The sequence below is a fragment of the Sinohyriopsis cumingii genome, chromosome 11 (genome assembly GCF_028554795.1).
Source record: "Sinohyriopsis cumingii isolate HCF-2022 chromosome 11, ASM2855479v2, whole genome shotgun sequence".
Lineage (NCBI taxonomy): Eukaryota > Metazoa > Mollusca > Bivalvia > Unionida > Unionidae > Sinohyriopsis > Sinohyriopsis cumingii.
In genome coordinates, this window is record NC_142971.1 from 65,453,593 (window position 1) to 65,466,853 (window position 13,261).

At 34.7% G+C, this 13,261-nt stretch overlaps 1 protein-coding gene across 1 annotated transcript in view; it reads left to right on the forward strand.

Moving 5' to 3' along the window:
* Nucleotides 1-13,261, forward strand: part of LOC149788595 (ceramide kinase-like) — an 82,400-nt gene that overhangs the window by 22,018 nt on the left and 47,121 nt on the right. Inside the window, exons 4-6 of the mRNA XM_089974646.1 lie at nt 2,900-2,966; nt 9,738-9,880; nt 12,391-12,465. Coding sequence (XP_089830772.1) covers nt 2,900-2,966; nt 9,738-9,880; nt 12,391-12,465 — 285 coding nt within the window. The remainder of the gene's footprint in view (nt 1-2,899; nt 2,967-9,737; nt 9,881-12,390; nt 12,466-13,261) is intronic.

Genomic DNA, 13,261 nt, shown 5'->3' on the forward strand with positions numbered 1-13,261 from the left:
GGTTTTGTCTTGTATAAGAGGTTTCTCAAATCTGATATGTCCTGTTCAGTTTCACTTCCACCTCACCCCTCCCAAATCTTTACCAAGGTAATGGGGATAATAGTAGCAGGCTTGAGATCCTCAGGGTCCCCATCCACCAGTATTTTGACAACTGGTTGATGCACAGTGTTCACACAGATTTGTTTCTGAAGGACCTTTCCCTATATTGGTATGCAGAGACTTGTCTTGGTCTAATCCACAACCTAGAGTCACGTACCTCAACCCTTCTCAGGACTTTATGTGAGTATGGGTGAATTTCCTCAGTAATCAGGAGAGGATTTGCATTCCACTAAGCCAGGATTATGCAGATTCTGGAACTCATAGCGGGTCTTAATAGGCAAGATGCATGGGCCCATCATTGGTTCTCTCTCATGGGAACTTTGAACATGGCTATGGAATTAGTTCCCATAGCGAGACTTCAGTCATACCCTCTCTAGTTCTAGGTCCTAGTAAACTGATGACCATTCAGGGACCCATTATCATCTTGGATCCCCAAGGAAACCTATCTTCACTATATGATTGGGTGGCTAGATCTGGACCAGTTCTGATGAGAGTTCAGATTCCTACCCCTGAATTCCACACTTTTTCTGTACTTAAACACATCATATTTGGGAAGGGGTGCACAACTGGAGCCAGAAGGGTTTGTCCTTAAGTGACTATGGTCTGAGGATGAGCTGATCTTCATATAAACATCCTAGAATTGTGGGCAGTGTTTCTAACCATTCAGCCTTGGGAGTCATTGCATTATGATCACCTCAAACAATATGTCAGTATGAGTGTAATTCAGTAATCAATTAGGCATACATGCTTCTTCTCATCACCTGGAAGTCTGGAACATTCTTGAATGGAAAGTCCTAGAGGAGATCTCTCACAGAGTCTGTCATATTTCTGGCAATGGAATATCCTGCTGAACAGTCTGTCCAAATGGGGCTCAGTGGTCCTCATGGAATGGTTAGTGCACCAGCTAGTTGTGGGGGTGGACAGTACTGTACTTATCTGCTAAAAGATGAACAAAAAACTCGCTCTTTATGTCTAAACAGTGTCAGACCAGAGAGCCTGATTTGATGTTTTCGATCTGAAATAGGATCATTAGGATGCTTATGCTGTCCCACCTATAAAATAATTCTGCTGTTCTCCACTAAATTCAGATATGTGTGTACAGTAATACCTCGTGCATTCGCGTTTCTGGATTTGCAAATTCACGGATTCGTGAAATTTTCATTGGTACCCTCTATGTACATGTTTTCTTTATTTTATTGAATTGTACCTTCGTTATATGACTTCTGTGACATAGGAAGTTTACCTAGTTTACCTTCCTGACAATGACAAAGAAAACGTCAGTCATTAAGTTTACAGTCCCATTTGTTACTTGGTTTTACCTTACTGTGAGTGCAAAAGAAAACGGCAGCCAATAAATTAGTACAGGGGTAATATTAGTATACATGTACCGTACTGTAAATGCGCTAGTGTGGCAAATACCCATTAGGCGATACTGTACTCTATTTTTACATCAACATTTATTTCTCGTTTTAAGGGTAATGTATTAAGCTAACTTTTAAATGAAATTAAAGTGCTTTGAGAGCATGATTTGGGTCATATTTAGGTTTTAAACCCAAGGAATAAGTATTTATTAGCATTTTTAGTGACTCGTACCAAACATTCGCGATTCCTCCTGATCCGCGACTGGTTCTGGAACCTAACCTCACGAATGTACGAGGTATTACTGTAGTGGCTTATTCTAATAATCCCTGTGACCCTAGGTGGTCTTGGTTCAGCAGCCTACTCAACCTTTTGGCAGCCAAGCCCAGGAGATTACAGAAGAGGCAAGACTTGCTGTCACAGCACAGAGAATCTATCCATCAACACAACACAGATTCTTATGGTATAGCGCAGTCTTTTTTCTATATTCACAAGTTGTCTAGGTGACCCTCATCTTACTGATCTTATCAGGTATAATAAGCTTTAGATATTGGTGTTACACTCCTTAATGCCTCGATCATTAATGCCTTGATGAAACCTTATAAGTGTTCTTTTGGACATTGATGAACCTCTTTATGGACCTCAAATGAGGTTTCCTTCAAGAACCATACCCTTAAGATGATCCTCCTCCTCTTCTTGGCATTAGCAAGGAGAAGGAGTGAGGGTCATGGTTTGTTACTGAAATGAGTTGTTTACAGTTCAGTGGAAATTGATTTGCTATCCTGGGTTTTTCTCAAAGAATCAGCTACCTCCACTAGCTCCAGTTCCTCTTGTAATTGCCAGTCTTAGTCATATCTGTGCTTGGGATGATCAAGAGAGGAACCTTTGTCTTCATGCATTCTCCCACTACATTTTTATCATTTTATCTTCTCTTAGTGCACCATAGCAAGGTATGTATTCACTGGGTTCTATAGCAGCAGCTCAGCATGGGGCTAAAAGCTATCTACAAGTTCACAGTACTTCAGCATGCCTACTTTAAGTGTGCATTTGTTATATGAGTTTTTGTTAATGCCATTAGCCTTCCTCCAAACTGGTAAATTCAGCAGTGTGATAGTAGCATGTAACATATTGCTGCTAATAAAATGTAGGTTTTGGGGTGTGCTGGTTGGGGTAAAGATAATTTTAATTTTGTAATACTTACTTGATACTGTTGCAAAGATTCCAATCTTCCACCCCACATTGATATCCTGTATACTTTTTCTGGTCAAAAGAGTCAACCAACACCACAATCCCAAATTACACATCTAACACTCTAGCTAAAGCATTAATAATGAATTTGTGTGTCATCTTTTGATATTATGAAAGGACAGTAGGAGACAAAATCAACCAAATTTGCAATGGTTAATAATGTGTTTTTAACTAAGTTATTTATTTTCAACAGTAACTGAGAGGGCCAACCATGCAAGAGACACTGTTCAATCTGGTTATGATCTCCGTACAGTAGATGGGTAAGTTGGTTGGAATATATATTTGGTAGTGACACAGTTTTATGGACTCTGTACAATCTGTGGGTACTGTGATAGGGATGTATGTTTGGGAGTCAGGCTATATTATGATCTCAGTAGAGTAGATGGGATGGTTGATAGGGATGTGTGTTTGGTAGTAATACTATGCTATGATTGTGGTACTGTACACATGTTGTTTGATAGAGATAAGTGTTTGGTAGTAACACTGTGCTATGATGGTGGTACAGTCATTAGGTTGGTTGATAGGGATGTATGTTTGGTAGTAACACTGATATGATTGTAGTACAGTCAGGAGGTTGGTTGATAGTGATGTGTGATAGTAACACTGTGCTATGATTTTGTCACAGTCATTGTGTTGGTTGATCAGGATTTGTGTTTGGTAGTAATACTTCTTATGATCATGGTACAGTCAGTGTGTTGGTTGATAGGGATCTGTGTTTGTTTGTAATACTTCTTATGATCATGGTACAGTCTGTGTGTTGGTTGATAGGGATCTGTGTTTGGTAGTAATACTTCTTATGATCATGGTACAGTCAGTGTGTTGGTTGATAGGGATCTGTGTTTGGTTGTAATACTTATGATCATGGTATAGTCAGTGTGTTGGTTGATAGGGATGTGTGTTTGGTAGTAATACTTCTTATGATCATGGTACAGTCAGTGTGTTGGTTGATAGGGATCTGTGTTTGGTAGTAATACTTCTTATGATCATGGTACAGTCAGTGTGTTGGTTGATAGGGATGTGTGTTTGGTAGTAACACTGTCCTATGATCTTAGTGGCTTTGGTTGATAAGGATGTGTGGTTGGTGGTAACACTGTCCTATGATCTCAGTACAGTCAGTGGCTTGGTTCATAAGGATATGTATTTGGTAGTAACACTGTCCTAAAATCTTAGTGGCTTTGGTTGATAAGGATGTGTGGTTGGTAGTAACACTGTCCTATGATCTTGGTACAGTCAGTGGCTTTGTTTATTAGTAGTGTTTGGTAGTAATAATGCTTTACCTCAGTATGTATTTGAGAATGGATATCTGGCTATAAGCAACTATCAGTTTTATTATATAAAATTATGCTGATTGTAATTTACTTCTCAAAACCTGTCCAAAAATTAGTTGTGAAAGAACTAAGACTTTTAACTCAGGAAAACCCCAGAATTGCTCTGGTACATTTGCTCATATACAAGAATAATCTTGTATTTATTCTGAAATTGGAAACCAGACCAAGAAAGCTTGTGGAGTGTTCTGTTATATGTTGTCCATCAACGGACTATTAGCATACGTTTGTTATTGCTACACCTATTAAACTTTACACACACATTCATCCCATGGTTTAGTTGGTTCTTAATGAAAATGGTGCTGTTTGGAAATCCAATATGGCCTCCATAGATCTAGGCTGTCTTGAAAATATTATTGCTACTCCTCCTGACTGAGGTTTTCACTAAAAAACTTAAAATATCTTGCTGGACCTAACAAAAATGGTGCCAGTCTGACGTCCAATATGGCTGCCACAGCTGCTATCATAAATATCATGTTATCGCTATTCTTCCTAAGGGCGAGTCATTAGTCACTGAAACGGGGTTTGTATCAGAAGACTTCTTATGGTGTCTGGTTAGTACTGTGTGAAAATGGTTCTGATCTGACATCCAGTATGGCCACCCAAGCAGCTATCTTGAAAAGTTGTTATCACCACTCCTCCTGAAGTTTATCAACATAGGATTTTACTGATATTACAGTGGCCATCTTTAAATTTTGGTCATCACTACATCTCCAGGGTATATGGTCATATCAACATGGTGTATTCACTGGAAGGCTTCATGTGATGTCTGTTTGATATGGGGTTTTCATCAAAAGACTTCTGATGATTATCTAGTTGATATGGGGTTTTCATCAAAAGAGTTCTGATGATGTCTAGTTGATATGGGGTTTTCTTCAAAAGACTTCATGTGATATCTAGTTTATATGGGGATTTCATCTAAAGACTTCATGTGATATCTAGTTGATATGGGGTTTTCGTCAAAAGACTTCATGTGATATCTAGTTGATATGGGGTTTTCATCAAAAGACTTCTGATAATGTCTAGTTGATATGGGGTTTCCATCAAAAGACTTCTGATGATGTCTAGTTGATATGGGGTTTTCATCAAAAGACTTTGATGTCTAGTTGATATGGGGATCTCATCAACAGACTTCTGATGATGTCTAATTGATATGGGGTTTTCATCAGAAGACTTCATGTGATACCTAGTTGATATGGGGTTTTCATCAAAAGACTTCATGTGATACCTAGTTGATATGGGGTTTTCATCAAAAGACTTCTGATGATATCTAGTTGATATGGTATTTTCATCAAAAGACTTCATGTTATATCTAATTGATATGGGGTTTTCATCAAAAGACTTCTGATGATGTCTAGTTGATATGAGTTTTCATCAAAAGACTTCATGTGATATCTAGTTGATATGGGGTTTTCATCAAAAGATTTCTGATGATGTCTACTAAGCCTTCAATGGAATGGCACCAATCTGACATTCATTAATGCATGACCACAGCAACTAATTTGAAAATCTTGTTATCAGTAAAAATTAAAAGAGATACTTTCATTCCTCAGCTTGTTAAAAGGAATGGTCTTGAGCTCCTGAAAATTCTTTTTGGCCAGATGAACATTGGGAGACTTGTTTCAGATTTTATTGACTATACATATTTAGGTTCTAGTTTCATACCAAATAAACAAAGTCATACTAGTCAGGTTTTCTGTCATCCCTGCAGAAATTGGACTTTGGACACATTGCACCAGTGATAAGCTGGCTTTTCTGTATGTAGGTGAAATATTTATTTTCTTCCAAGCCATTATTTTGTCTGTGAATGACTGACATTCACTGATTTTTGGGAAGTCATATTTCATTGCTATATTAGCACATACTAAGAGTCCGTTCAGACTCTGCACTTCTAATAGCAAGGGGGGAAAATGCAGATGTGGAAGAGGGAGGTACCTGAAAAAGTGCAGTGTATACATCGTACATATGAAATTTAACTTTCTGTTTTTCAAAAATTGCTCTTGCCAGAGACCAAACCCTTATTGTTGAGCACTTTTCTGGTGGAAAAATGGACTGGTCCTGGGTGGTGTGGTATCTAGTTTGTATAGCCCTGATTATACAGAGATTTTCATTAGGGACTCTAGAAAGTGTATTTTATAAAAGGGTTATGATATTTAATGTAATGTAAAGAACCTTTTTATTTGAGGTCAAATATATTGGCAAGACTATCCAGTGGTCTGACTTGGAAAAGTTTTGGATTATCAGTTTTAATTCAGAAAATCTGCAAGGAATGCCATGCATTATCTTCATGATTCTCTGGAAAACAGTCCTTGCATTTTAAACATATTTCAAGATCTGTAAATATAATTCTGGCATGAACTATTTCCTGTATATGTTGAAAGGTCTGTACTAATATTTGACTAATATTCAAATAAGAAAACTCAAACATTTACATGACTATTCCTTGCATACCAACCTCAATGATAATTAATCATTTTTGGGGGAAGTTTTTTAAATTTTACATTTTCATGTTTTCTTATACATTTGCTGAAAGTATTTCCTGTTCTATAATAAATTAAAATAAATGAGAGGATTCTTCTTACAAGTTCCCAAGTCTTGATGCAGAGACACTATAGGCCAGTCTTAAAGTGTAGGTCACAGCAATATTGTAAGGTTTTATTATTAACCACAGGCATGTTATATTTTTGGCTAATCAGAGTGAGTCAGCAGTAAGGTTAGTGCAGTTCGACACAGAAATAATTATTACAGAGAAATACATTCTCCAATTTCACAAAACAGTTTTTAAAAGAGTAAGTTATTTGAGCTTATGAAACTAATTAAGTTTTTTCCTTCCTCATAACTGGATTTTCCACAAACACACCCAGCATATTTTATTTGCCTTGGAATGTGTGTTGTGTCGATAGATTAACAGCCATGGTACATGAACAAGCAATCATGCAAGAATGCTTGCATGCCCTTAAGCATTTATATTTCCACACTTCTAATTATCTCAGCTCATCAGTAATATTTTTTTAAGTGTCTTATGTCATACACATCTTACTGTACTTGAAGTATGACAAAATTAAATGCAGAGAAAAAAATTGGTTTTTCATGAATTGCATATAATTGCACAATTTGCACATTCCATTTGTATTAAATATCTTTTTGTACGAGTACATAGAGTGAAGTCACCATGGGTTTATGAAGGGTCATGATCTACTCTGTCATTTTTAATTCAAAACATGAAATTTAGGTTGTAAAACTCCATGGAAATATGGAGGATCATGAAATTTTAAAGGTGGTGTCACTGTTTTTCCGTATTAAAGATTAACAAGACTTATGCCCTCCAATTCCAATTCCAATTCATTTTTGAGGAGTTTCAGGGTAAAGAATTAACTTACATGGTGTGCCTTCCTTACTGGTCAGGTCAATCTCATATTAGTTCAAGTGCTTTAGAAATATTGATTGTTGGCAAGTCTTATAATCCCACAAAATTAATACTTATTTAAGCATTTACGCATTATTCATCAACGCAGAACACTGTACAGTGGTAGAATACGATTCTTTACATATAGGAGAAGTTTAACCCTTCTCTTATAAGTTACATGTTTTAATATTTTCATTTTCAGGAAGTAATAAAATGCATTACTGATTCAGACCTTGTTATTTCATACTTATATGTATATAAAACATTTATTTCTAGCATAAAATTGTGATACACATACATGTACATACTTTTGCGTTACAGTCTTGATGTTATTGGTTTTTTTTTTCCTAAGATGATTTTATAATCTGCAATATACATTTATAAACAACCATAAAGTAAATTTACATATCTGGGACTGAAAGAGAAATTGAAATTAATGTGTGCTGGATGAAATCAATAAAAATCTCATTCACAAACACACAAACACAAATTATGTGGGTATGTGATGGAAGAGACTTGTAATTTGATGTGTACTTCCTAAAAGTCACGAGATTAAGTAAAGTAACCAAGCGTTGTGTAGAGACACATTAGTCTGCTTACATCTCTTCAGCTTTTGTTCAGCTCTGTTGATTTCAGTGCATTAGACAAAATCACAGTATGAAAGAAAATTAAATTAATTGTATGAATCTTTCCATTGCTGTATGGTCATTATGGTATTGTCAGCATTAAAAAAATCATGATTATAGATCATAAATGTAGAGTCAATCATTTTAGTGTTGAAATATATATAAAAAATAACAGCGTGTAATCATGTACATGTAATATCATATTTATTCTAATAGAAGTCTCCCTTAGAATGAATACTCCCACCCTTTTCCACAAGAAAAGAAATTATCAAGGTTTATAGATCTGTATATATCCATTATGGTATGTCCAAATAATTAAAACAGTGTATGAGTAATCCAATGACTGTTAGAAAAATCAAAACAATTTATAAACATTTTCAGTCAAACAGTGATGCATGGTATTTAATGCACCCCACCCTTTTAAAATTGTTCCACTTTTGGGCATCTAGAGTATAACTATAGTATTTCTGCCTAACATAAATATTGTTGCTGCTAAAGTTTCACACCACGTTGTAATGTATCAAGTTCAGTCAGGCTTTTTTAGATATCAGTGCCATGAAAAATTTTGTACTGAGAAATTTCTTAATGTACTGTGTTATGTACCATGGTATACCAGAATTATATTAGGAACCAACAATTCAGTTTTCTGGGGCAGGGACCTGAGACTTTTTTTGTTTAATTTTGGTCTGTCAGGAGCTGGAAAAATATCTTTCTCTGATTTATAGCAAAATAATACCATATATCTATGATGATATTTGGAGAAATGTTTTAATTATCTTAAGATAAAATAAATGAAAATATTTCAGCTGATAAGAAAATCACAGCTCCCAGCCCTGAAAATGAAATGGTCAGTACCTTGTAGAAGATTGAAAACATTGACTTGTGACTTCACATGCTCTGAAGATGGAATAAAAAAAATGTATAAATTACCTTACCATTTTTTAAATGTCCACAATGACATTTATGTGGAATTTTAGTTTTGTCAAGAGACCTATTAAGTATGACCATCCTTGATTATGGTCAGGGTTAAAGTTGTTTTTGATTAAGTGTAATGTTAAAGTTGTTTCAGATTAAGTGCAGTGTTAAGGTTGTTTTAGATTAGGTGCAATGTTATAGCTGTTTTAGATTATGTGTAATGTTAGAGTTGTTTTAGAATAAGTGCAATGTTAAAGTTGTTTTAGATTATGTGCAATGTTAAAGCTTTAGATTAAGTGCAATGTTAATGTTGTTTTAGATTTAGCACAATATTAAAATGTTTTTAAATTAAGCACAATGTTATAAAAAAAATTTACAGTATGGACCATGTTAACTTTTTTGTTTTGGGTTAAGTGCAATGTTAAATTTGTTTTTGATTAGGTGCCATGTTAAATTTGTTTTTGATTAGGTACCATGTTAAATTTGTTTATGATTAGGTACAATGTTAAATTTGTTTTTGATTAGGTACAATTTTAAATTTGTTTTTGATTAGGTACAATGTTAAATTTGTTTTTGATAAGTTACAATGTTTAAGTTGTTTAAGTGCAGTGTAAAAAATTATTTTACTGGCTGGCCAGATAATAGGTGTGCTTGATAATAAGAGATTCTCTTGTTAAATTGTAATTCTGAGCATTACATAAGATTTTGTACACAGACATTTTGGTGACTTAATATCATGTGTTTTATCTGATTTTCCAGGTTGGTGTGTGTAGGAGGAGATGGAATATTTACAGAGCTTTTAAATGGCTTGTTAACCAGGACTGCCACTGAGGCAGGAATAGAGCAGACCCTGGACCATGTTCTGATGTCTCCAGACCTCAGGATTGGAATTATTCCTGCAGGTAATATTGTAAAAGATCAGTGGATTATCATCTTGCATATGCATGTGTGTGTGTGTATATATGTGTGTGTGTGTGTGTGTCAGGCTTTTCGGTGCATCAAAGGTTTTCGTCACCAGTATTGGCGCAAAAGGCATACCGAATTTGACTGATTGATAAAAATAAAATACTGCAATGCTTACCATTTGAAATGAGGCAGTTGTCACCAGAATCTTCTTTTCAAAATAATGTTAATTTTTGGACATATGGGATACCACCCCAGTGTTTTCCTAACTTGAGATATGTCAGCCTATTCTGCACATGGCTTTGAAATGTAATGTTTATGCATCAGGCTGTCGAAATTAAATATATTACTTCAGACTCTTTTTGTTGGCATTTCAGTTGAGTAATTCGGTCAGGTTTATAGCTGGTTTTACAAATTCAACATAACAATGCTACTAAATGGCAAGAGATATTAAGCAAACAAACTGATCTTATAAAAAATTATTAAAAATAAGCTATTATGTGTAAGAGAAACAACAATGAATAAGATGTAGTGTGTTGACAATGTCTTGTTTATGGAGAAAAAATTACTGAAGAATTTAGAAACAGACTATATTCCAGTGAAGTTCTTAAGAATCTCGTTCTTGTAGCAAGTTGACACGTTGGGTAGCAGATGATAAAGCATGTGTGGGACAACTCATTGCAAAATTAGAAACTTGGATTAAGATACATCATTGTTCTAAGGTAGACATTTCCATCTTTTAAATAATGTATTTATTTGTCTGTTCTAAAAGATAAATATTAAATAGGTTTTTCTGGGTTCCAAGTTAAGGAGGTCATAGAGTGAGTCTTCAGGTTGACATTTACAAATCACATTTTCATATGCATTTAGAGTAGAAATGTGGGATATTTTTGTACACTTTATGAATATCACTTTTCCTAATTAAGGAATGATCAATCTTTCTTGATACAAAATGGATTTTTTCCAAAAATAAAACATAATCCAATGTTTATAGAAATGACTTATCATTGCACATAATTACCTGATGCGCAGAATTTGCCAACATGGTGGAATATAGATATAGATATATAGATATATATATATATATATATATATATATATATATATATATATATATATATATATATATATATATATATCACCCACCCCTCCAGCCCTTGCTTTGTGGTTGAAGTGTGTTATACACTTGGTCTACTCTGAGATCTCACAAGATCAAAGTCACCTCATGAAGATTAGAGCCGTCTCTGCAAGCCTCGCATTGGATCCTAGTTAGTGCACAGCTTGCATTCGAAGGAGAAAGCTAATTTTGTAGCAAATTTTGTTTCCCTAAGAATACTTACCCAATCACATTACTTAAAAGCCCTTCCAACCACCCTGCCATGTGAACTAAAACTGGTGACACCTGGTGGTATCAAGGGGAGGTAATGGGCAAGAGTTACTGCCCTTTGTCTATTTAAAATAGGATTCGCAAGATAGCAGGCTAATAATCTTAACCTGATGTGATTGGTTAAGTATTCTCAGAAGAAACATAATTTATCAAAAATTTCTTTCTTCAGAATTATAGGTTTGATAGGAAACAAAACTTAATTATGTTCAGTAATTTGTTTCCTTCTACCAACATAATGCAGATCAGTGAATTAAAGTTAGAACTTTTATTCTGTAAATTGAAATTACTTTACATGCCAATTTATAGTAATATTCAGCAGTCAGACTTGTTTTGTTTGATACATTTTGTGATTTAGTGTGAGATGATCTTTTCAGATTCAGATGTTTTGGGAGAGTTCTTAAAATAGAAACTTTTTTATTGTAAAAATGCATGTTTTATAATCTAAGTTGTTATTTAATTCCATTCAGTAATGATCATATGTGAACCATGAAAAAATTAATTTCATCCTGGAAATGACCTGGAAATTTATCTTTAGAAAAACTGGGGGAACCATGTTATGAGCACAGTTACTTGTACATATACAAGTGAATTTTGACCAGATTTCATATTTAGTCACATTTGAATGAACAAGTTGATATTCAAAACTTTGCCATTGATTTTAAGGTTAAAGGTCTTAATTTGAGTTTTTAGGTGTACAGGCTTGTGAGCATGATAACACAAACATGCATTATTGGATTTATATGAAACCCGACTCTGTGGATTGAATGATGCCACTTAAGTTTTCAGTTTTCCTCAAAATGATTAATTATAGATTTAACTCAAGTTAGCACATGGATATATCCAGATATTTTATGAGACAAGTTCAGTGACTTTCTGTGCATGATATAAGGTCAAAGGATATAGCAAAGAATTTTGTCATGCAGTTACAGGAATCTTGTGAAAATGTTAACTTAGAAAGTAAGAAAAAGTATCTTTGTTACCAAGTTTGGTATGTGGAGTTCCTCAAGAATATCACAGATGGTTTCAGTACTCTGCATTTGAAAAGAATACAGGACAAATGAAACGGTTTCATCAGTCACTCAAATTCCTTGTGTCTACAGTAGATTGCACTTTGCTTTGCAGGTTCTACTGACTGTATTGTCTACACAACTACTGGTGTGGCAGACCCAACTACCTCAGCATTACATATTATCATTGGTAAGTATCCCAGTAATGCATCAGCTGCTTAATGTCTGAAATCTGAATTGCTCTTTCAAATTTTTTGTGATATTCTTCATTTTTATAGTTTTAGAATTTTACTTATAATTGGCACTATATAGCCATTATTGTGTTGCTTTGCCATCATTATCAGCTCTGTCTATTGAATGTTAAACCAAGCCTATTGAGTAAAAAAATATTTTGCTAGTATTTCATAATTTACATTGTATAAGCAAGGCTGAACAGTATTTCATTGTCTGCGTTTGGTTATTTTTTAACAATGTGATTTTCAGTGCAGTCTGTATGAGCTTGCTTTCACCTGTTACTGTGTGTATCATCAGTGTATATGATATAACTGTCTTTGACATGTAACTGTGTATCATCAGTATATGTGCTGGAACTGTCTTTGACATGTAACTGTGTATCATCAGTATATGTGCTGGAACTGTCTTTGACATGTAACTGTGTATCATCAGTATATGTGCTAGAACTGTCTTTGACATGTAACTGTGTATCGTCACTTTGTATGCTAGAACTGTCTTTGACATGTAACTGTATATCATCCTAGTATATGCTAGAACTGTCTTTGACATGTAACTGTGTATCATCAGTATATGTGCTAGAACTGTCTTTGACATGTAACTGTGTATCGTCACTATGTATGCTAGAACTGTCTTTGACATGTAACTGTATATCATCCTAGTATATGCTAGAACTGTCTTTGACATGTAACTGTGTATCGTCAGTATATATGCTAGAACTGTCTTTGAAATGTTACTATGTATCATCAGTATGT